We start from the raw sequence: 24584 nt of genomic DNA on the forward strand, positions 1-24584 counted from the left end.
AATGATTCTTTGTGCGTTCGCAAGAAATCAATTCCGGGGAAATTCACCTAAGTTTGTCATTTTAAGCGAACTGGAATAAGAGCCTTAGCGTTTGAAAAGCCTCGAATTCATCAATTTAAAAGTGACGTTCTCGTCTGTTTCGCTAAGCTCCCTATTAGGGTTTTTCCCTTGCACGTGGGTACATTCGAGAACGATCAAACACGTCACATAGAAGCCGATGGGTTTTTTCCCTGTTGATATACAGCACATCGTTTCATGCTGACACGACATATTAACAGATGTTTTAGTGGAGAATTCGCGAAAATACTTGTTTTGTCCGTTTTCTAGACAGAGAATGAAGAGGCGAAAACAGGAATCAAAAGATCTTCTCGGGCTTCTACTATTTATTATCTACAATCTCAGTAAACCGAGTGAAGGTAAGAAAGACAGTCTTCTTATTGGGGTCGGCTATAAAACCAGGTTTATCATGCAATTCAATGTTTTAAACATAATCATGTTGTTAGCAATCTTTAGTTAAAGCAGACTCGAAATGACTATAGAAATTAGAAAATTATGTTTTACAATGCTTTAAACAACCCTTTCGGAAATGATAGGACTACCAAAGTGATGCTTTCTCCGAAGTTAATTCGTCACGCTAGGATAGAGGCTCGGCGTCTAAGCAAATCATTTTGTCAAACTCTGGTGAAGATTAAATATCACAATTTTTATGCATGGTCCCTCAGTCAAAAATGCTTGCTAGTGTTTAACCCTGGCCTTTTTTTATACAATTTTGTAAAACCTTTCAGCCTGGTGGGCTCATATCTGGGAGGTTCATATAGGCGGAATAAACAAGACGGTCTTGAAACGAGCTGATAAGCTGCAAATAATGAATTCGGCTTTCCTATCTTTTAACGAATTAGGGAGATCGAGGAGAGGGTTCAGCCGGATAACACCCAACATGATTCCTAGTTCAAAAAAGAGCTTTAAAAACATGATTATATGTTAAGTCCTTCTTCGATAGTGAATCGACAAGTTTTGGAGCTGATGGGTGATTCTGTAATTATTATCCAAATAGCGGATGTCGTTAAGTTTTCTCCTTGTTGTTCTTGCTATGTTCTAAGCCAATAGTTCGCCTATTTCCTCCTTGAAACAAGTGGAATGTTCCGGCAGTTTGCATTTAGTACCAAAACAACTCAATCTCATCCCCAGGTCTTCTCGGTTAACAGTTCAATCATTTGGAGATTTTGCTGCACGATTGACGTCACCAGTTGAAGTATCGCAAAGTTCTTTTAATTTGAATTTGGTCGACAGAAGCTGGTTATGATGAGTTGTGCGTACGTTTTTGTAAAGGAGAAATATTTTGAATGAATAATAACAACTCGTAGTACACGTCATTTCACCCCAGGTTATGCCATTCCACAAGTCTTGCCACATTCCATTCCGCAAACGTCTTCTGTATTTTGCCCTCACCGAATAACAGTTACTCCGAACTTTGTTTTGATTCAATGTTTAAAACATAAGTGTTAACGTGTGCGGCTAGGGAGAAGGACCATCGGGAAAAAGCATCAGGGCTGGGCAAAGAACAAATTAACAAAACATTCATGCCGGGGTGGGTGAGTCGAACTGAAACAATTCAAGGGGAATGTTAACGACAAGTAATTTATGCGGCTCGAAAACTCGATCCCCACCCTTCCCCTAATGACTTTTTCTGTTCCGTCCTCTCCTAAGGCTAGTCTGTCAAAGTTAACTGTAGACAAACAGTAGCAAAGATAACCACATTGCTATTTAATATGACTTTTTCAGCATCATTTCCGTGTGGTATCGATGGAGATGTGATAAACGTTCAATTAAACCACAACGAAGACATTTGTCTCTACGTTAACGCCACCAATAATCGATTCAGCTGCCATTTTGCAAATGGAAAAAATGATTGCAGTGGAAACTATAGGCAAGACAGATTATGTACGGAAGCAATTACTCACGCAAGCTACAAAAGTGGAAAATTGCGTTTCCCAGTTAATTTGAGTAAGACGAACTGCACAAAAATATATTTTATGCGGCTGCATTACGACGATAAAAATAAACCTCTGATTTGTGAACTCCCCTGTTCATTATTCCAAGGTATGTGATAGATTCAGTTACATTGGCTAGTAGTAGGTAATTAGGCAACTTCCGAGTTCAAGAAACCACGCTTGCAAAATGAGGCCAAAAGGTGCACAACCTTTCTTGTGAAAATGAGTTTTATGTGCATGAGAATGAAAATCATTTCCATATGAGAGACTGAGCACTTAACCTCGTTTTAATACTGAGGCTCGAAGGGGAACTCGGAAATGGAATATTGTAATAACGTTGGCGTAGAAAAATGCTAAGACGAAATAGGAAAAAAAAGGAAAAGGCCAAATAAGAATAAATTAGGTTTACTGATAAATCACTATAGCAATACGACGACGCTCGAAATAACGAACTTCTATATAACACAAGCTTAACACAGTCCTCGATAAAACGAAAGATTTTCTCTGCCTTAATTAAAAGTATATAGAAAAGAAGCTCGATAAGACGGAGCCTTGTTTTATCGAACGTATTTTGTTGTAATTGGCCTGCTTTAAAATTGTTTCAAATGTCTATGCTGCCAATGAATTGTCCTTGTAGTGGTTTATTAGTAAACTAATCAGTCATCTATTTGGCTTTTTTCCTTTTTTTATTCTTCCTTTTAGTATTTTTCTAAGACAACGTTATTGCAACTAGATGTAACTAGCAATTATTGAATGAGGATGCTTATGATCTGAAGAATTCATGTTATAAATAAATCCAGATCTCAAAGGGCATGTTATCTTAACACCCCCTTCGATCTGCATGTTAACATTGAAACTGACCCTACAAGATCTGTGTAATTGTCAAGTTGCATATTTTTTTTTTGTTCTTTGTAGTATGTTCTGTAAAATTGTCGTTCATGTTTATCTTTTTTATTTTTTTTTCGTTTATTGGTTTTTCTTGTCCGGTGATTATTCCATATCAATGATCTCCTTCAGATTCAATAATTTCTAACATTATATTTTACTCTGAAATCGCGTCTTTGCAACTGAGAAATCCGCGTTAAGTTGAATTACTGGAAAATTCCGAAGCCCCTCCAAATATCAGCGCTCCAATCCGGTAACGCAAAAAACCGTCCGTTAAATCGCCCCTCCAAATATAAGCCCCCTCAGGGGGCTTGTAGTTGGAAAATTGCCCTCAAATACAAAGTAAAACAAAGCAAAAACGGTAAATTTACTTCCAACTATACGGCTAGCCCAATCGATTTTAAAACGCAAATTTCCCTCCGTAGATAAACCCCTCCAAAAATAAGCCCCTCAAACCGGGCCTTATTTTCGGGATTTTACGGTAACTTGTCAGTTGGATCATGATCAATGAAAGAATATCAGTGCATATACTATCTTTCTAATTCATATAATTGCAGCTAATTCCACAATAGTCTCGCCTACTTTGCCATCATCAGCCCTTCCAACGACGATATCAGATTCTCCCACACCTTCTTCAGCTACAAGTAAGTATTCAGTTAAAGTGGCTCGACCCGGTACCGATTTTTCAATCAAACACCTGTATTGTATTCTCTTTGAACTAAAAGTCCTAAAATTTCATCATTACTGAGAGAACTGTTCCGTGAGTTGAACGATTGCCAATATCTCAAATTTTGCTGAGACATGACATTTTTCATTTTATTTTGAAAAGTTAGTAGCACTGAAATGGGTTACCCCCTTGTGTAATGAGTCTAATTTTAAACGTTTTATTGCCTTGTAAGCATTGCCTGGATTCAAGCACAATGTCAAACATCTTTAATGTCAAAAGCTAAAGTTACAATCTGTAATTTATATCAGTGTAATTGATTAAAACAAAACAAGTAGATTTGTTGCCAGAAAAGTAGGGGAGGCTGGAGGCCACAAGGATTGCTATTTTTTGCAACTGAGAAATCCGCGTCTTTTTTAAGTTTTGCCAGTTAAATGGACGACGTTATTAGACTATGGTGACAAGTTGAAGTAATTTATCGGTTAAATAATGATCGATAAAAGAATAGTATTGCATATACATTATCTTTCTAATTCATGTAATTGCAGCTAATTCTATGACAGTCTCGGCGCCTACTTCGCAGTCATCAGCCCTTCTAACAACGGTACCAGGTTCCACCCGTTCTCCCACAACTTCTTCAGATACAAGTAAGTACTCAGTTGAGTTGGCTCATTATTGAGAGAACTGTTCCGTGAGTTGAACGGTTACCAACATCTCAAATATTTGCTGAGATATGACATTTTTCATTTTGAAAAGTTAGTAGCACTGAAATGGGTTGTATTAATAAATAGGTCTAATTTTAAATAATAATTGTCAAGAGCATTACCTGGATTCAAGCAGAATATCAAACATCTTAAATATCAAAAGCTAAAAGCTACTATCTGTAACTTATATCAGTGTGATTGATTTAACCTAGCCTGCATCCCGTAACAAGCGTTCCCAATCGAGTTATTGCGCGAAAGTTAGGCTTGATTTAACCCAACGAAAATAGGGACAGAAAAAGTGGAATTCCAACCTGCACTAAAACTATAAGGCAACAGATTTGGTGTGATTAACACAAGATCATAATTAATTTCGTCAAATGAATACACTGATGATGTATTACCAAAAATTAGCTTCAAGTGGCCAAAAATGACAAAAAAAAAAAATAGGGATACTCTTTTTAAGAAAAAGTATCAAATGGCTCCGGGGTACTTACATTAATAAATTTTTTTTATGTTGCCATAACTCGAGAAATATTTGTCTCTGCAGCGAAGACGGTTTTAGCGTTATACTCCTCCTGCAAAGTTCTTTCTGTTGATAGAATTCTGACTTTGAAATTTAAGATTTAGTTAAGGTCACTTAAAAATCGAAACATTATTTGGTCAATAATCTTAGAATTTATATCTGGCAAATTTGTTAGGATTATACCAAATGACTTTCGATTTTGTCTCGTACTACCGTTCCCTAATGGCCCTTCACTGCGATGATTTATTTTAAGTTTTAGTGTGTTTTTAAATTTGTCTTTGTCTTTGTCTTTGTCTTCTCAGTGTAGCTAGTTGACAATAGTCATGGATCGGCTTAATACTTATTGCACTACTGAAATTGTCGTTGTTTTTGTTTCAGTTTATTTTTCTTCTCCGATGACTATTCTACATCAATTACGGCCTTTACTGGAAAGTAATTTATAAATGATCTTCGACTTCAGATTCAATCATTTCTAACATTGTTTCTTTCTTGTCTTAGCAACGGAGAAATCTGCTATCATTTTTTTAGGCTTTGCCAATTATCAATTGACTACGTTTTTAGACTATGCTGACAACTTAAGTTGAATTAACTTTTATCAGTTGATAATGATCGACCGATCGATTGAATGATGCATATGTTGTGGTTTAATTTTATCCTTGGTTTAAGTGTTATTTTCTTTTGTTTCAGACTCATTATCATGTCATTATCATACATACATTACCATACCCAAAAACAAAAGAAATTTAAGCCAAGTTTAAAATTGAACCACAACTTATACATGTTTATTATCTTAGTTTGTAATTCATGTAATTGCAGCTAATTCCACAACAGTCTCGTCGCCATCATCAGCCCTTCCACTGACAACGATGCCAGATTCTCACACAACTTCTTCAGCTACAAGTAAGTACGAAGGAGCCCCGCCTTACGGCCACCTCGGGAATCCGGTCACCTCGTTATTACGGCCACTTTTGTTGGCCGCCCGGCAAAAGCGACCATACATTTTCTTGTAAAGAAACCCTCGTCAATACGGTCACCTCGTTGTTACGGCTAAGTTTTTTTGGCCCATTGGTGACCGTATTTACGGGGTTCCACTGAACTCAGTTTAAGTGGAATGACCCGGGTTTTAAGTTATAACACCTATATTGTATTCTCTTGGACCTAAAGTCCTTTTCTGATGATATAAATATGACTTTGAAATTTAATCAAGTGCACTTAAAAATCTTAGCATTATTTGGTTAATAATCTTAATAATATAACATATCGTTAATAGACTATCTGGCAGCTTTGTTATGACCGATTTTGGAGGTGGTTTGGCCCCGTAGTACCTTTCATGGCCCTTCAATTTATTCTCTCTTGGATATAGTCAGTATTTTTAAATTTATCTAATGGATGTACTGTCGTCTTGCAGGTGAGAACAGTCATGGATTGGCTTTACATATTGTACTACCTGCAATAGGTTCTTTGGCAGTTGTCATTGTGATAATAGCTGTATGCTTGTACTGCAGATACGACAGAAAACATAAACGGGGAATTAAATTGCCGAATATAGAAGAAATCAGTGCTGTCTAAGGCCCGTTTCAAACGTCGTGCTACTGCCGTGCCGAATTAAACTGATTGAATTAAATTCGACTTCAGCACGTCAGCAGCGCGACGTTTGAACCAAGTCGTGCTACTGCCGTGTAGCACGGCAAGCTTCGCCGTGCTACACGGCAGCACTTTTAGACTGATAACGTATGCCAACTTAATTTAACTTAATTTTTTATTTCGCTCTTACTATTTTATTTTCAACTGGACATCTACTAGACCAAGGTGAATTTTGGAGTAAACATTTGTTTCGTCAGGAGTAAACTTCTCGACTTTAGACCTATGTCGACTAACTTGAAAATGAAGTAAGAGTCAAATATAAGACTGAGTATGCTTCGGTCAGATCAAATTTAGCTGGGCTTGCACTTGTGACCTATTGAAAAAAGTCCTTGATCATTACTCAGTTTTTATTCACAGTAGTGATGGTAGTAGCCGGCGTTGCAGCCGGCCCACGCACTCATCTAAACCATTAATATAGTCCTATACAGAAGGTTTAGAGCGTTTGCGACGCAGGCAATGATGGTAGTGGTAATTATGATGATAGTCAAAGTGATAGTTTCGTTAACATAGTGTTTCGAGCTTCTAAGGGGAACGTCTGAGCCCAAGACGACTTGTCGAAGATATTTATAAGATCAGAACAGGATTCTGGATCTGAAGTCTTTAATCTTCAAGGCATTTTCCTACAACCTCAATTTAACTTCAACGGTCACAGAAGAAATTACTTTAATTTTTTATATTTATTTGTATTTATAGTCTCATCTATTTGTATATAATTATTTTTCTAGCTTTCTTTATTTAAAGTTTGGTAGTTGTTTGTACATAATACGCTTTTCAACATCATCTGCGGTACTTAGTGTTGAACATATCGTTATCCTAAGTCTTGTAGGCGAGCAATGAAGCTGATGAACCAAAGTGGCAATAATTTTAAAGCGAATAGGAAACCTGTGCCATCCGCATTTTCTACTTTTTCTGCTGGATGGTTTGTACTTTTTACCGTTTCTGCTTATAGCGTTAACTTCTGAATGCTTCACTGAAAGCCTTCCGTATATTTTACATAAAGGTGTGACCTATGTGTTTGCTTCTATTAACAATTAAATTAAATTATAATAATTTAATATCCGTAATAATCTTCACCATAGTCCCTGAAAAACAACCGATTAATCGCCAGAACTAAAGGTACGGTAAAACAGGCAACAAAAACAAGCAAATTTTCTTAACAGAATTGCGACCAAAACATTTTACGCGTTTTACCACCTACGAATTAGCCTGCGTAGCAGGGGCTTGGAAGTAGTGGGCGAAAGAGAGAACGGGCGCGCGCGAGGGAGACACGCAAAGGGTGAGGGAGCTCCCTCTCCCCTCGCGTGTCTCCTTTTCGCGCGCCCGTTTTTTCTTGTGCCCACTACTTCCAAGCGCCTGCTACGCAGGCTACCCAAAAATCAAACCTGTCTTGAAAGAAAGTAGGTTGTTGCACACTCTCGCGTTTGACGTGACTCCCGCATAGTTTTATCCAATCAGAAGTTACAGTATCCATCCAACTTAAAACAAACCTGATTTGTTCCAAGAAAGGTTTGAACGTGGGCGTTAAAACGCGTAACATAGTTTTTCAACCCGTGTTTCAGCAACGTTGCCCGTTTTGAAGCCCGTTTTACTGTAGCATTAGAGAAACATTGTGCTTCATTAAGATGACTCAGCAACATCTTTGTTCCCCTCACTAGTATTCCTTATTTCTTTTGCGTTGTTCTCCCACTCTTTGGGTCTGCCTCCCATATCATAGGATGATGTTATATACTTGTCTTAAAAAGCAGTCTTGTTGGTTTGATTCGCCCGCTATGGGGGCCGTTACCTCAAGGGTATTGTCGATGTCTTTTGCGGTTTGATTGATTAATGCAATGAGCAAGTTCTATTTATTGGTCTCGTGGATAAGTGTGCAGCAATGCTTTGCTAGTTCTCTGCAGTATCATCATCACCATCGTGATCGTACAGTATCATTACAACTACTGGTTTTGAATACTATTAGATGAAAATAGACTCTAGACTGACTTTATAGGGGTTCGATTTGTCCTTAGCTTTGCCACTGAAACTGTTTCTGGAATCCTTTAAAGGTGGAGAGGCGACTTTTGTCAACTCTTATACTCTTTGTAAGGAATTTTCCATCCAAATCACGATATCACTAAACTTAGGTCGCTGAGATGGTTCTTTGTTCCAGCATTGAAGCATAAGCTCATAGCTGAAAAAAGATAAAAAGTTACAAAATGGTTGAGTCCACAAACAAAAGTTCGACACAATTAGAACAATACCTAGTTGAATTGAACTAAAAAAAAAAAGCTGCAATCTAGACTTACATTTCACATTTGCATGATAACGATAGCTACGTCTGAGAGACCGCCGAGAGCAAAAATCAATAAATATATAATATTTGCTTTATGCATTATGGTCAATCTAGTATTTAGTTGTTGGGTAAGCAAACACGATCTGATACTGGACGTACTGGACGAAAGGAATGAATTTAACAAACTGACGAACTCACAGTTCAAGGCTTATAGCTGAAGGCCTTGGCATCCTCTGGCCGCTTCGGACAAAAAAGCAAGCCTCTTTAGCTGTCATTCCGTCGTAGGGCTTTCCTCCTGAAAAGAAAATGAAGCTTGTACGTATGTATTTAAGGTAATTTCGAGATACATTTTAGGGCACAGCTTTACTCGTCTACAGAAAATGATCAGCGCTAGCTGTGTAGACAAATAGAACTAATTTGGAATACATCCAACACAGCTGAAACTTGTTAAATTTCTCAATTTTTCTCCTTGGCTTGATGTAAAACATTCACCTTACAGCGGAAAATGGTGCCACAATACAAGAATTTGGTACTTGGTACCATAAAAATCCTTATTACGGTGTTATTTTCATTTTCCATAGTCTTTTTGTAAGTTCATTATGCAAGAGCGCGTGGACAACAAGCTATAGGCCATGGATTAAGATGTAAGCTTGCCCGCCCAGCCCGCCATGCGGAGTATCAACTGAAGTTCCGTTGTAGAGGATCCCATTCTAGCTTTTCTCTCTCGTGGTGTCCCAGATACGTTTAATAGTCAGCCTATCCAGTTTTAGCATTTAGAATCGTGTGCAAATTGTTATGCTTATTATGTTGGTGAAACCAGCCGACATTTCTCCACACGAGTGCCCAAGCACTTACTTTCCGATAGGTCTTCGAACGTTTTCAGACATCTACAGACGTTTCAGAGTCTTGTCGAACATCTTGTACACCGGATTGCTTCGAGATCATGGACTCTGCAGCTACTAAGTGCCAAGTAAAGCCTAAGGATCTATGTTTATAAAATGGGAAAAACCCGACCTCAACCAGCAGGTGAAACACATAACATGACTCTCTCCCTTTAAACTTTTCATTATGCAACAACGCAATGTAACGAACTTTGTAACATCGCTCGCCCGATTTAAATTCAACGGCGATGGACTTCAAATATGTAACACTGAAGATGACAGATGTACCGTCGAAACATGTCTGGAAAATTAGCTAAAATTAAAGAAAGTTGTTGTGTTTATGCGGCTATTATTATTTTGTTTTCATTTTGATGATATATCCACCGTTATCAAAGTCACTATATGGCAGAAACAAGGAACGTAAAGCAAAATAATTGTTTCTCTTTTTATATGTGAGAATTCGTAGGTTGATATTAGGATGTTAAGAACGTTTTGTTCCCTTTTTGCGTTCCCCAAGGTCATTGGAGTCTGAAAGCCGCGATTTATGGATATTATACGATGTCGTTTTCAAGATTGTGATCGATCAGTAAAAAAGCACATGGCGAGAGAAGGAGAGAGTTAGAAGCATTAAAACAGCTGTGTTACTCTCTGGAGGAGCTGTTCCGACGTGTATGAGCGATAGCCTGAGAGCAAGCTCTCTGCGACCTCTGCCAGAGCACCCCGCACGGGTGGAGTGCTTACCCGCGGGCTATATGAGTGAACGGCTAATACTTACCGAGGGTAAATATTTCATGCAGCACGATCCCGTAACTCCATCTAAATGAAGGAAAAGAAAACGACAGATAAGTCAGTCACACAAAAACACTGAGATGAGTGTTGAACTACGTTACAGAACCACTTCAATTCCACTTACACTATCTCCAGCCTAAAGCCAAATTCATTCTAAGGGGGCTTCAAATTTTCAGGTAAATTGTCAGCAGTACAAATTTGGTAGCGTCAAGGCATATTAGAAGGGAGAAGGCATCCTCGCCGTTCGGGTCGACCTGCGTCCTTTTTTTAGGGGTCGCACGTGAAAAATCCCGTCTAGACTGAAAAACAGTATTTTTTTTTTTTCAAAATAGCTTTTACGCGAAACTATGGCGGCTTCAGGGACTTGTGCTCGAACTTCACCAGCACGTAGATAAAATGGCTATGTTCAAACCTGGAAAACTTAAAGGCGTATGACAAACTTTCTAATCCTAGCTAAATTGCTAACAACTCACACATCACTTTCTGTGGTGGAAACTCGATTCGTTAACGACTCGACCGCCATCCATTTCAAAGGCATCACACCCTGTCAATAAAAGCATAAAACTATTATAAAACTATTTTAGAGTATCTCTTACAACACTTTGCAAATTACCTGCCTTGATTCGTGGTAGAAAATTAGACTTCCAATTAATCTTTTCATACTAGTTTACTCTGAAAAAGTATAAAATTTGAAGTTTTCAAGCACTTGGGATTGTTCGGTTAGCTGGTTTGTCAAGTAAAATCAGATATCGCTATCCAGTTCAGAAAAAGGCACAAATCAAGAGATACTTAATTTGTAAACTGCGCGAGTATCTCCACCAGTGATATGTTCCCTAATTTTGTACATTTGGTCTTCAAATGCTCTTTTACTAAAAAAGAATACATTTATTTTCAAGGAAATTGTAACGGTTATGATCAATTGGCAACAGGACTGTGTCGTTCAATTAGGTCTGTAATCATACACGTGGTTATTAAAACAAATTGGACTCCCTCTTCGTGCTCGTCCGGTTTTGTTAATCACCCGTATGAGTACAGACCGAATTAGACTCCACTCAGTCCTATTACCATTATAAGTAAATAAACAAATAAATAAATGCAAAAGTAGGTTCTTATTACTGCGTGTAATGTCTCTTCGACCGGAACTTACGTTTGATTTCCTGGCATAAATTCCATCTCCTAGTCCCAGGTCCCTCGCCATTCCAAAGTCAGTGATCTTACATCGCAGTTTATCTCCAAGTAACACGTTCCTAGCAGCTAAATCTCGGTGAATAAGCTGTGAGAAATTTAAAAGAAAGGAAAACCCTCTTCTTTTGTTTGATGTAAGACACAATGGGATGTTTCCCCTTTCAGTTAACATCATGCTTCCTCAAAGCGATGATCTTACTATTCGCTTTGAGTTCATTGAACTTATCACTTTGTGTGAAAGATCTGGTTGGCTTATATTATATTCTATGATCAACCCACTTTGCACTAAAGGGCCATTCTCTCGCTAACTAATTCGAAAGGGAAAAATGAAGCTTTCTTAATTTCTACGCACCCTTTATAAACACCTTTGTGTCGCTGTTTTAGCTACCTGTTGTGGAATACTAAACAACAAACACTCCATTTGACGACAGGGTGTCAACAAATTGTCGCCGCCTGTTGATAAGTTTATAATCTGCCCAGGGCGGTACTCCCTCGATAGGTATGTGCTCCTCCGAAGAGTATAATGGTTTTTGGTCCTTTTTGGTCTGAAAATGGGTATACGGCACTTTGCCCATTGTGGTCTGGAATTGGGTATTGTTTTTCGAGGGAACTACGGGAGTTTATGAACGTATTTATCGTTTCAAATCTAAATGAATAAGAACGAGGTAGAAATATGAAAATTCGAAATGCATTTGAAGATACTTTTTGTTTGCGCTCTAATCTAAAAAAAGATGACATAATTTCTGCCTAAAGGCCAGGTCTGAAAACGGGTGTGGAAAATGACATTTTTTGGTCTGAAACTTTAGAGTCAGGATTTGGAGAACCAGGCGGCAAACCCTCAGCAAGAATTCCCAGGGGTATTTCTTCCCCGGCCAATCGGCAACTTGGTTCTAACTCATATTTGCAAAATGATTTATTTTTTTCTTTCCATAACTCACCTGATGAGAAGCGATATATTCCATACCACGAGCGATATCCGTGGCAAATTCGTAGAGTTGCTGTTTTGCTATCTTTTGTGGGACTTCCATTCTATTTAAATGGTCGTAATCATCATTTTGTCCTCTACGTTTCCTTAGATATCCAAGAAGATCGCCATAAGGAGCATTCTCCAGGATTAAAAGAGGTGGCCCTTAAAAGACGGCAACATTGTTAGATGCCACAAATTAACCTAAGAAATTAAATCACTATTATTTATAACTAAGGGGGAGGGGGTTACTCAACAAATTTTTATACGGGGAGGCTCCGCCCAGAGGTCCAACTCCTTACCCTTTTGTATAGGATTTTTCACAATAATGGTGCCCCTTTTGTATGACCCTTCTACATACCTTGTTTAGAATTTTGCATCCCTTTTATTTATAGGAGTCAATGACAACGACAGAACGTTTTCTCGACTTTATAAAGCCATAAAAGTTATCTAACAGCCCTTTGGCCCTTTCACAGACCCAAATGACAGATTTCCCTATCCTTTCGTATACTTCAACGAGCAAAATCCCTACCCTTTCATCTACCTTAAGCCTGAAAAAGGTACCCCTTTATTAGAGTGGAGCCCCCCGTATAGGCCATTGTAGGGAGTACCCCCAAGGGTTGTTAGCCTGATAATAAAGAGTATCAATAGCTTTGCACTTAGCCTCACTTTGAAACAGAGGCTTTAGAGAACTCAACACTGTCCTATTGCAGCTTTGTTAGAGTTAGCGTTGTTAAACTTACGGAAGACTCCCTTTCCTTTGCATCTAACAACGTCTTTAGTCACACAGCCCAGCAATCGTATGACGTTAGGATGAGGTTTAAGCTTCTTCAACAAATCCAGTTCAGACAGAAGGTCCGTTTGGTCCGAAGGCGAATAGTTGGCTATAACGAAAAAAATGATCTTTAAAACACAACATCCTTCGTCAGCGATCATAGCATATCTAAAAACGTTTCCCTTAGGAGACAGCTTCTTGGGAATAAGAGATGTGACGTGATATATAAAGTTCAAATGTATTCTTTATGTACATCAGTACTTGCAATTGGCAGAGTACTAATGCAGCTTTTATGGGCGCTCTACTTTACTCACCTTCCCACGATAGTGCAAACTGAACTTGCGTACAGCTTTGGCTCTGAATTTTCGGCACTTTAAGGAATCAGGTACAGTAAGGTAAATTTCACTTTTCGTGCTGTGATACAAGTTGATACGTTCGGCTTTCGATAGCCTGATGGAAACGGATTACATATAAAAAATATTGGCCAGCTATTTCAAGTTGATTCCTGTCCTATTGATCAAAAACGACCAAAACCAATCACACTTTGTTCTCCCTTTGATATCTTGGTATATCTTGATATCTTGCTATGAAAGTTCCAAGTATGACAATAATTGGAAAAGAAATCAAAGTTAGAATTTCAGCTCCACTTTTACCAAAAAAGATGGAAGTAATCGTGACACGGCCACTTTAAATGCGGTTGGTTTTTGTGCCTGAATGTTTAAGTCCTGACTTGGTGAATTAAATACTACAATGGAGGTCAAAAGTTTTAGGACCTTTCCTGTAATATTAGACTGAAACTGACGACCTTCCCCTCCCCCATCATCCCAAACGTACGATGTTCAATAGACCTCTTTTATTAGCTAGTATGTTTTGTTTTCCCAACAGAGGTTCCAGGGAACTTGACCCTTTGTCTTTTCAGAAATTATGCATAGTTATGCGCGTGAATTAGACAAAAATAGAAAGAAACAGTTCTCTAGAGTATCATCACATAACCTGTATTTTTAAACAAAACGTGCAAGCTAACGAGGCCTATATTAAGCAAATTAAATGGGTGGGGATGAATCCTTTTTGTGCACAGCACACCATGGGGAGTGGAGGAGAGTGGGATGAAGGGATGAACCCGAAGCTGATCACAAACGATTATTATTCGGAGAAGGGTCTGCCCTGTGTTGCAATTACTTATGATACTTGGAACAGGCTTTTCAGCTTCCCAAGTTCTTTTAACCTTCACTGTAGCAATAATCTTACCTTGCAGTATCTTTACAGCTACAACTAGCCACTTTCCTGTACTAGTCACGTCATACAACTTTCCCCTCCACACCTGACCAAACTCCCCTCCACCGATTTTCTCTTCTAAAGACAGGTGATCTTGTGGGATTTCCCAGCTAGTGTTACAATAAATATGCGAGTATGGCGACACACCGAGAACCATGGGATGATCGGTGGAGCCATGGATCAGTGCATTCTCAGTGTCCTGAAGTGGGTCATTTTCATAATTCCTCGATCCATGAAGAGTCCTTGTTTGAAGATCAGTGAGAAAGAGTTGGTTAGGATTTCGAGGGCTAGCGCAATGCTGGGCCATTTCTAGCCCATCTGAAACATGCAAGCGCTCGGGAGGAACATAAAAAGTGGAGTTTTGGAATTGAAATGTTTTGTTTTCCTTCTTTAACGCTTTTTTTAACCACGGTCCAGTCCGAGGCTTCATCTTTTTCCTCGCTCTTGTCACACTGTCGCTATCATCCGGCACAAGGTAACCTTCGGAATCAAACATTTGCTGAGACGTTTCGGTGCCAACTTGCTGACTTATATTGTCTTTCCGATCCCTGGTTATCTCTTCTTGCACTTCAACTGTAGCATGATTGTTCATTGCAGAGATAATATGATCTCGGTTGTTCACTTTAACATCCTGTGAGATGGGCTGATCGTAGCATGCAAAGGTAGGAGCCGCATTGCTTGGTCCAGGAATAACTGGCTTTAAAAAAAGGGATTCCTCAGCAATGCCTGGTTGGCTACTACTGCGCTCGTCCATGTTTGTCGTTGTTGTTAGTGTTGTTGTCGAACCGTAGATAAACCACGATGATCCTGACATGATTACTGAGTACCTTCTATCCTCTGACTCCAGAGCCTACATATCAATGAACCCAAATGTGGTCAATTTTACTCAAGGGGAAAGCGGCTCGTTCTTGTTAAAATTTCTGCGTATTTTTAATAATTTTCCTTAAAGGAAACCCATTTTATTTAGCGCGAGAAGCCGTACTCATTCCGTCAATGGTACCAAATAGTTATCATAAATTAGAATTTTAAAAATGTGAATGCTTACTGTATCCTAGTGAAAAACAACTGAGCAGGGAATTATTGTATAAATCTCCGGCTTAACACCAACAAACACTTCAAGAAACTCATTTCTCTTTGCTACCTCCCTTTCTTTAGTTATTTTGTTAACCTGCCGTCCATTTAAGTCCCTTTAAATCTAGAAGACTTGAATGGTATTTGCACGGGTGCTGCGTTAATCATATCCCCTAGTTATGTTGCAGGATACGTTGAAAATAAATTTAAAAAAGTTAAAATGAAAGTAGCGAGCCTACTTTCAAAATGACATGCAGTCATGCCTATTGTAGATAAAAGCAAAAAATAAAACGTACGTTAGATACACTGTAAACCATATCCGAGTTGCACCAAGCCTCTTTCAGCAAGGCTAAAAGCGCAGTTTTGATATGGCAATGATTTGTTTTCTCATGCAAATAAAACTCATTTTGAGGTTTTTCACCTAGCCTTGCTTTGAAATGAGATTTTTCTGGAAACTCGGAAATTGCCTTTTACAACTTCGATACACAAAGAAAAAAGGAGCACCGGTAGAGATTGGTGTACATGTAAAGAAAAGGGCAAAAAGTTTAACTTCTTATAAAGTTAATGTCGGTTTCATCACTATCAAAAAAAAACAAGAAACCACCTTACCCGCTCAGATGTGTGATTCAAATGCGAAGGAGAAGAAAATCCTTTCCTCCTGAAAATATAAACCAATAAATGTGCCAGCCTTTGCATGTAGGATGCATTATCCTTGAATGAATGCTTTTGAGTAATGAAAATATAATAAAGATCATCGTTGCAGTGAAACAAAAGAGTGAACAACTGGCTACACTTCACAGATTATTGATAGCGGAAAAAACCGCAGTAAATTAACAGACCTTGTCACGGTTTTGGAAGCCATCTTGACGAGCAAGCATTACCGCGTAAAAAATTACTGACAGTGTTTGTATGAGAATCTAATATCTAATCATTTCCGTAAAAAGCCTGTTCTGAAAAAAAAGTAAAATAATTTCTCACGCGGTTTTACTCGTCAAAAAAGCTTCCAAAACCAAGACAAGGTCTATTACAGTGTAGATGATCCATGGCAAATAATTGTAGGCGTCATTCACAGTGACCGATCTGCTGATGGAGGGTCCTCAAGTTAAAAGGAAGGTAACGAATCGTGTATGCATTGCAAAAAAATTTAATTTAAATACGTACCCTTGCTGGGGCCCTGTTAAAATCGAAAATAAATTAAAACAGTCAATTTATGTTGCAGGAATTTTAATCAAATTCTTATGCGGGATTTATGAAAGATTCTAATCCTGGGTAGATTAGAAGCTCGGGTGAATTAAGGAATGGCCTGGGTCAAGGGAAACAGTTAATGTAGGAAGGAGGACGGGTACAAAGAGGCCTAAACTTTCTCATTTAAAACTTTTTTGTAGGTGTAACTCTTTTCATAAAAGCAAATCAGTTTCATTAAGAATGATAACTCGCTTGTCACGTCCATTTTTTCCTATTTAATTTGATCCAAATTAACTACACTTTTCGACACTGTCCCTAACAGAGGTTAGAGGATTGGCAATTGACAGAAACTGTTTCCGCTATATAACGTCCTGCTATAGGGATAACCAGGTAACATAGTAGCAGGTTGATACCATCATCATCCGGTTAGGCTGGTCACCCTTCTAGCCAAGCCAACCTTTTCGCATTGCATGCAAACAATACGCGTGTACGTTTGGCTCGCCCAGGGTTACTCGAGTAGGTGGGTGACCCTTGGGCCTAACACAAATAAAGATGTTCCACATTCTATATTGTGCACCTTTTAGGCAAGGATACACTCGCCCTCGATCGTGCATCCATCAGCAGTAAAGGTTTTACTGCTCTGTAACTGCGTCTAATTGAAAAATTCCGGCGCTTGAAAAAGGAAACGCGTACAGAAAATTACTCCGGTTAACTTACTTGGATTTTTCCAGGGAGCGTTGTTTCGCCTAAAATAGCAAACCAACCAAACAGCACATGCTACAACTACAGGAAACGCTGAGAAGGCAATTAAGGCCTCCATAGGGATGGAATCATTTTTCTCCTCATTTTTCGTGTTGCTCATCAAGATTGCCATTGTTGATATTCCAGTCCACTGTGGCTTCGTTGTAGCTGACAACAGATAAATAAGATCATCAGACATGGTCAGTGGAGTTCCTTACATGAACTGATGAACTGCGTATAAATAGGAAAGTTTTGCCTTTTTCGTTTGGTCTTTGGAAGTGGCTCAGAAACCCGAGCTAAATAATCAGAATAATCAAAATAAAGCCAGGCTATAGTGCTTTTCTGTGCCAAGTACCGTAGTTCAGTACATTTTTTCTGTTATTATAGAGAGAAAACCGATTCCTTTTCTTGGTTTCTGAAGGAGGAATTGCAGTCAAACCAGGTCAAGATTCCATTCATGAATTGATTATTTGAAAGTGAACCCGTTTGTCGCTTCTGTAACTTGTAGCCGGTATCAAATTGCATTCAAATGATCGGTGAATTTTTTACTGCAATTTTTAGTATACGATGAAATGGAAAATATTTCAATGGATGAAATTTCTACTTAGACATTCTTCAAATTCAAGAAAACTGAGCCGGCAGAAATTTCATAACGAACTAAGGTGTGTATTCACTGCTCATTACCCAAGCAAAAATGCAGACTGAAATCAACAACAACTAACGGCTGGCGGCGTTTTGGCCAATCGGAGCAGCGCAAATCATCCGTATTGTTTTCTATCCAATCAGAAAAAAGTCCAGATTCTGGCTTTTTGCATGTGATTTGTAAAAGAAATGTATCATGCCCCTCTCCCGAAAACAGATTACAGACATAAAGGGAGAGGGCATCATCGCAGGATACCCATTTCTGTGATTCACAGTCATTCATACCTAGTAGATTTGTTGTTCTCTCTATTTGATGAGTGAATGCATCTGTAAACTTCGTTGATATGTTCAGTATTTTGTCAATCTCCAATTCACTCTCGCCCCATTTGTTCCAAGCTGTTACCGCGAACAAATAACGCGTGTCAGCGGCTAGTTCTTTACGGTACACAAAGCCAGTAATATTCTCTCGTAACCAGGATTCCTTGCGAGTCATATTGTCCTTTACTATGTGCCAGAGTTGGTGCCACACTGTATATGTCTTCACCAAGTGCCCCTCGCTGTAGACCGCTGACCACCTAAGGACCCAGCTTTTATTGCGAGCAATCGTGTTTGTATGCAGAATCGTTGGGCTTGAGGGAAGAACTTGAACGATAAAGGAAGTCATTTGCTTATCAATAACAATTAATTTCGGTTTATGTGTAGTATGAACAACGGAGTATTTCCATTAACAACAAATATTGAGCTAGTACAAATAGTTAGCCTGGGAATTAAGATGTTTTAAATTACCCAGTAATCACAAATGTTTTTGTTATCATCACCGCCAACATGTACACCACCACTACCACCACCACCACCATCATCATCATCATCATCATCATCATCATCATCATTATTATTATTATTATTATTGTTTAATGCCTGTATACTTACTTATTAATTGAATCATTAATCAGTTTTTTCCGTATCAAAAACAGGTTGACCTTAATAAGATTTGCCCAGCGGTACATAATCAACTTTTAAAGGGGATACAAATTTCTTGTGTTAAAAAAGGATGACAAGGTCAAGCTCGAAACTAGATGAATAGGGAACGATATTGTCATGTAACGATCGTGGAACAAAGACAAAATCCTCATATTTTACCAGGTTGCTTCTCATTTTTACTTCACATATTTGACCATTTAGGACGTGACCGATTGACCGTATTTCGTAGAATAAATGGAATAACCTCTAGAAATCACCTGTTTTGGCATTAATTGCATTACAATATCTAGCGTGTGGAAAAGCCAACTACTGCCGAAATTGGATGGTAGGGTAAAGTATTAATCCTCAGTTTTGATGGTTTTGTATTCGTTTTGAATGGTCCAAAAAGTTCTCCTGGTAGAAGAGATTTGTAACAAAACGTTTGTGTATTCTCATCCCGGAAGACGATCAATCGAAGGCATCTTTACTGGGTTCTTTTTCAGTAGGTTTACACTGAAAACAGGACTTGTTTGACCGATTGATCCTTTTCAGCGCTGAGAAAAAGGTTTTCAGACAAAAAGAAATTTCAATTTCCCGAACTGTCCTTCGCCTGTTTTGTCGGCGCACTGAGGCACCTCCTTGCAGTTTTAAAAATACGGAGCGTTTTAGAAACATGTTCAGAGTAAATTATTATTTTTTAAGGCTGCGCTAGCAATAACTTTGACACGGAAACGTTAAGGGCTTGAAATCCCCTCTTTGACATCCCCCTTCCTCCTTACTTTTCCCTGCTCCGCCCCCCTCCCCCCCCCCCCTTCCACTATGTTATTAAGAAATTCTTTGTATACTCAGTACACAAACAGTACCATATTCATCCTTTACTCGGAAAGTGGCATGGTTACCACAGAAATCTATATTTTGAATGTACCCTTTAAAAAATACTCACTTCTGATGAAAACAGTTTTCGAATCTTCACCAACGGAGTTTTTGGCGACACAAACGTACTCTCCCCAGTCTTCTCTGGTGATGTTATACAACGTAAGCACCGCCTTTGAAGTACGGTTGCCATGATGGTGACTCATGACCTTTCCACCCTTGTTCCATGTGACATTAAGAAGAGATAGCCCCTTGGCAACACAACTGAGGGTCACATCTGCTCCAAGTGTTAGGAGGGGTGGTTTAGTAACGTTTATGATTCTTGGCAAGTCGGCAACGGCTATAGAAATTCCGAGAAAACAGGAGAAAAGGAAACGCGTTATTATATCCATAAATTTTTTCCAGCCCACAAATTTCATGATGTTTCCAAAAACAGGCAAAAGCAGCGCAGGTGGTCCATACAAACTGTAACAATTCATCAGTACCTTATACTGAATTTAGAAGAAATGTATGGAAAAATCAAAAAAGGGTTCGTATTATCGCAATATAGATCAAAGTAAGCGTATTTTTGCCTAAAATGTCGTGGGAAGTCGTAAATTTTAGCAATTTGACGAATTTTGCATTATACGTTTACCTGTCTGAGGGTAAAACAAAGAGGCAAGACGGTAACACTGTATTTTTGGATCGGTTCAGGAAAGAGCCGATTTTAAGCAACAAATCATCCATTGCACAGTTTCTAACTCAGGCACCAGGTAAGCTGAAAGCCAGAGATTAGTTCTCGTACGATTATATTTGAAAACTGTCCAAACCTCGAAGCGCTAGGCATCAAATAACATAATTATTATTCATTCAAAAAATTCCTAAATTTCTGATTGACTCAAATTCCTCGGCTTATTCTTCATAACCAGTCAGGGACGGCAACCGGGAAGCCCTTCCATTCCATTCATGATCATTCTCATTGGAAGTCCAAACGAATGCTGGCTACATACATATGACGCATGCGTAATAACAAGCTGGAGATTAGGATTGCGGGATCCTCTTGTCGCCCGCAATAATCGTGGTTTTTCTCTCTCTTGGAGAAGGGTTCGGCAGTGCTAATTTGAAAGGGGCACCTAGTTAAATAACTGACTTTTTTTACCCTTACAGTGGCGCGCTAAAGCCGCTAATAATTCGAAGGAGGGCACTAATCAATTTGAGTATTTACAATATCATTTTTTTCTTGAAATGCTGCTTTTTTGTTGTCGGGGTTTTTTTTTTGGTGATCTTATGTTATTTTAACTGCAAGCATACAAGGTACGTATGGAAATGTTACCGGATAAAGATTGCATAAACATATTACATACGTTTTTTCTCGACTTTCATCTGGACATAGCCTAGTAGCGGGTTATGCATGTACCCAAACTCTAAATGTATCCCGAATACCACTTTATCGTCTGCTGGTTGAATATTATGCAAAACGAACGCTACTTGGGAAGCTGAAAAGTTTCCCGCCCAACTAACTCTGGATTCATAACGGCCTGGTGACAAACTGATGCTTTTTGCTGTCGTATTAATCGTCATTATTTTCGGAAAAACGAAGCCGGGTGAGCTTGTCCATTCGCCAAACACCACCTTTTTGAGAGTAAGATGCGATGGCTGATAGTAGCGCCAAACTAACGAAACATTGCCTCCGATGAAAGCCCTGGTGGGCTGATCTGGTTTAGAAGTAAACTTCTTACCATCACCTGTTGGATAAAATGCACAAAAATATTAAACGGTCTGAGAATCCATAATTAAAAATGGCAATATTAAGCTAGCCTGTGTTTATTTATTTTTTCGGCAAAAATACAACATTCTAAGCAAGAAAACGATATGGGTCTAGATTTAAAAGCGTAAACAATCGGATGGACTGGATAAATATAGAGTACTGTGTTGAAATAGATGCCGAAAGTATATTCGTTTTTAGGATTTTGATCAACACCTGCTTGGGTTTTTAAATTAAAATCAAATAGACGCCCAAGGTGACCTTATATTAGATCATGTACTTTTCCTCAAAGGAATGTTTGCAAATCGAGCATACCGAGGACATTGAGATGACATTAGCAATGTAAATGGAGTTTGGATTCAAATGATAAGATTTCTGAAGTATACTTGGATAGATTTGAAGAACCACAGAATTTCGAATCCCTATTCTGCTGAAGGTCATCTTCCCCCTCCAACCTGTTTATAATAATAACGTCATTCTGAGGCACGTTTGAAACAAGTTTCAAGTTCTAACGAAGGAGATGTAGCTTCCCACGCAGAAGTTTTAGGGGTTCGTTTAGTGGGGTAGGAACGTGTGACGAACCCCTAAGATCGTCTACGTGGGAGGCTAGTTACTATGGTGCTTATGTTGCAGGGTCGGGGATGAGATACAAAAATTTGGTTGCATCACCACAGTTGTTTAACTCGGGATCTTTTCTTGAGAGGCAGCCCTCCCTCAGAGTTTGTGGAAAAGTCAGCTTTTGAAACTTGAATGGCTACTGTAGTAAACGGAATTCAATAAAAACGAAATTTCGATATGGCAGATCCTGATTATATTACTGACCAAAGGACAATAATCAAGAATCGTCGAACACATTTTTGGAGTGTATATGTGTTCATCTTTCCTCGCCACGACTAGATTTACTACTTTTTGAAGGGCACACTAAGTAATGTAACTAAGCTGAAATGAATCAACAAAAGTTTCTGCTTCGCCAAAACATGAAAATGATCAGGGTCATGAAAGCGTAATCTTACCTGAAACCAAAAGCTCCTTAAATATATGGACAAGGAAAAACAAAATGAAAAATCCTTTCCCAGCATAAAGGCACATACTCGTAGTTATACCTTAAACCAGTCGGAGGAACTGTGTCTTTCCATAATAGAGATAGCAGTTCTTGGACGAATTGTTGGTTGCGATTAATGATAGTCGGAAAAGTGATACTATTTAAACTACTCTTAACCCCCCACCCCCCCCCCCCCCCCGCCCTAAAAAAAATTATTTCAGTCTAAAAATTGGGCACTTAAGACGTTTACATAGTACAAAAAGTAGCTTGTTATTCATGCTTCACTGAGGATTTTTAAAATGAATCATCGATGAATCAATAAACGAGCAGTGTTTATTTGACTAAAACAATTGCTGGTTTTCATTCTGCTTTAATCATGGATTCAGTTCTTACTCCAAAAAGAGGTTAACTAACAATATTTGTAGCTCAAGAGAACGGAAGTTGGGATTAAGAAATGGAATACCGACATATAAAGAAGACCTTTATGAATTAGTAAATGCGACACCTGTGGGTAAGACTTGAAGAGTATTACTCAAAACCCTGTTAAGGGGTTATATATGGCACAACTTTGTAAATTTCAACCCTGCCCATTCTAGCTATTCCTTGCAGACGACAGTTTCAATTCGTAAATAACCGCTATTTTTGGAATCAATACATACGAAAAATATTTTTACCCTCGCCTTTTTTAAAAGACAGCAAATAGCGTGACATAGCCCCTAAGTAAAAGAAAGAACCCGCTTAGATTGACATAAATAAACACATACACACACACTACAAAAACATCAGCAACAATAATCTCCACATGGATAACTATAATTACTTGCAGTATTATATAGGATTACTTGTGTAACACAAATCATTTTAACTTCTTTGGACGTTCTTCCTATTGCAATGTTGTAAATGTAATGAGGCGTACGCGAAAGGCGTCAGTGAAAGCTTTACCAATTGGATTACGAATAGGTTAGGGACATTTGGCTACTCCCACTATTGAATTCATAACGTCTAGTAGAAACATGCAAATATGGAAGTGATCTTATTACGTTTGAACAACAAGGGAATGGGTCGGTGGTGCAGTATTTTACACGTCCTACGCCTGCCGCTTGAAGTGACTGTAGACAGTCACAAGTGAATAACATCTTCAAGTTCTCCTTGTTTCCTTTCCATGATGTATTTTGTTTTTTATTATTATTATTATTATTATTATTATTATTATTATTATTATTATTATTTTGTCATCTCGTTTTTGTGTATTTATACACTTTTGTATTATTGTTAAACATCATGAATTAAACAGTATTGTATTGTATTAAGAACGTTGTCAGAATTCGTAGATCTTCTGTCGCAATCGAACTGTGAAAGGATACTTCATGCCTTTATTGGTCTTTATTACAATTCCAAAGTCGATTATTGTACCCCTATTTCTTTGGGCTTCCTCATATACATCATCGTTTGATTCATCATCATTCGTTCTTCGTGTTTGTGGAATTTTTATGGCACTAGAGAATGGAATCCGTAATTTATTTTTCCTGTCAGTTTTTTTTTTTCGCACATTTTGCTATTTTGTCCCTTCCTGTTAACCCTGGCAGGCTCAAACGAAAACGGCCAGTTTTACCACCTATACAATAACCTATTTAATCTAAAATTTGAAGCAGGTTCTTATTTTCTAAAATCAAGTAGCCTTCATGTATGTATTGAAGAAGGACTTCAAAATTCATGTGATCAGTAACAGCTTTAATTTTTCTTATTTTAGTCATTTTAAATAAAACGTTCTTATTTT

General features: G+C 38.4%; 2 protein-coding genes across 3 annotated transcripts; one reads left to right on the plus strand and one right to left on the minus strand.

Annotated features, from left to right (window-relative positions):
• The first annotated feature begins 210 nt into the window (after positions 1–210).
• LOC140947640 (uncharacterized) lies at positions 211–6448 on the plus strand. Of its 2 annotated transcripts, XM_073396794.1 has the most exons (6): positions 212–416; positions 1783–2100; positions 3434–3520; positions 4089–4187; positions 5584–5667; positions 6176–6448. In XM_073396794.1, the coding sequence occupies exons 1-6, from the start codon at positions 335–337 to the stop codon at positions 6334–6336; spliced, it is 831 nt and encodes a 276-aa protein (XP_073252895.1). In that variant the 5' UTR covers positions 212–334; the 3' UTR covers positions 6337–6448. The 2 variants fall into 2 exon arrangements, with proteins under 2 accessions (XP_073252896.1, XP_073252895.1); XM_073396795.1 differs by lacking the exon at positions 1783–2100 and having other exon boundaries at positions 211–416.
• Positions 6449–6994: 546 nt separating this feature from the next.
• Positions 6995–22854, minus strand: LOC140948879 (uncharacterized). The gene is made up of 15 exons (XM_073398145.1): positions 22779–22854; positions 21365–21745; positions 20092–20361; positions 18474–18830; positions 17523–17714; positions 16782–16794; positions 16230–16278; positions 14523–15399; positions 13243–13383; positions 12474–12664; positions 11498–11623; positions 10824–10894; positions 10337–10377; positions 8879–8975; positions 6995–8578 (listed from the first exon to the last, which is right to left on the minus strand). The coding sequence occupies exons 1-15, from the start codon at positions 22852–22854 to the stop codon at positions 8479–8481; spliced, it is 2982 nt and encodes a 993-aa protein (XP_073254246.1). The 3' UTR covers positions 6995–8478.
• Positions 22855–24584: the final 1730 nt, after the last annotated feature.

The sequence above is a fragment of the Porites lutea genome, chromosome 9 (genome assembly GCF_958299795.1).
Source record: "Porites lutea chromosome 9, jaPorLute2.1, whole genome shotgun sequence".
In the NCBI taxonomy this organism is placed as follows: Eukaryota; Metazoa; Cnidaria; class Anthozoa; order Scleractinia; family Poritidae; genus Porites; species Porites lutea.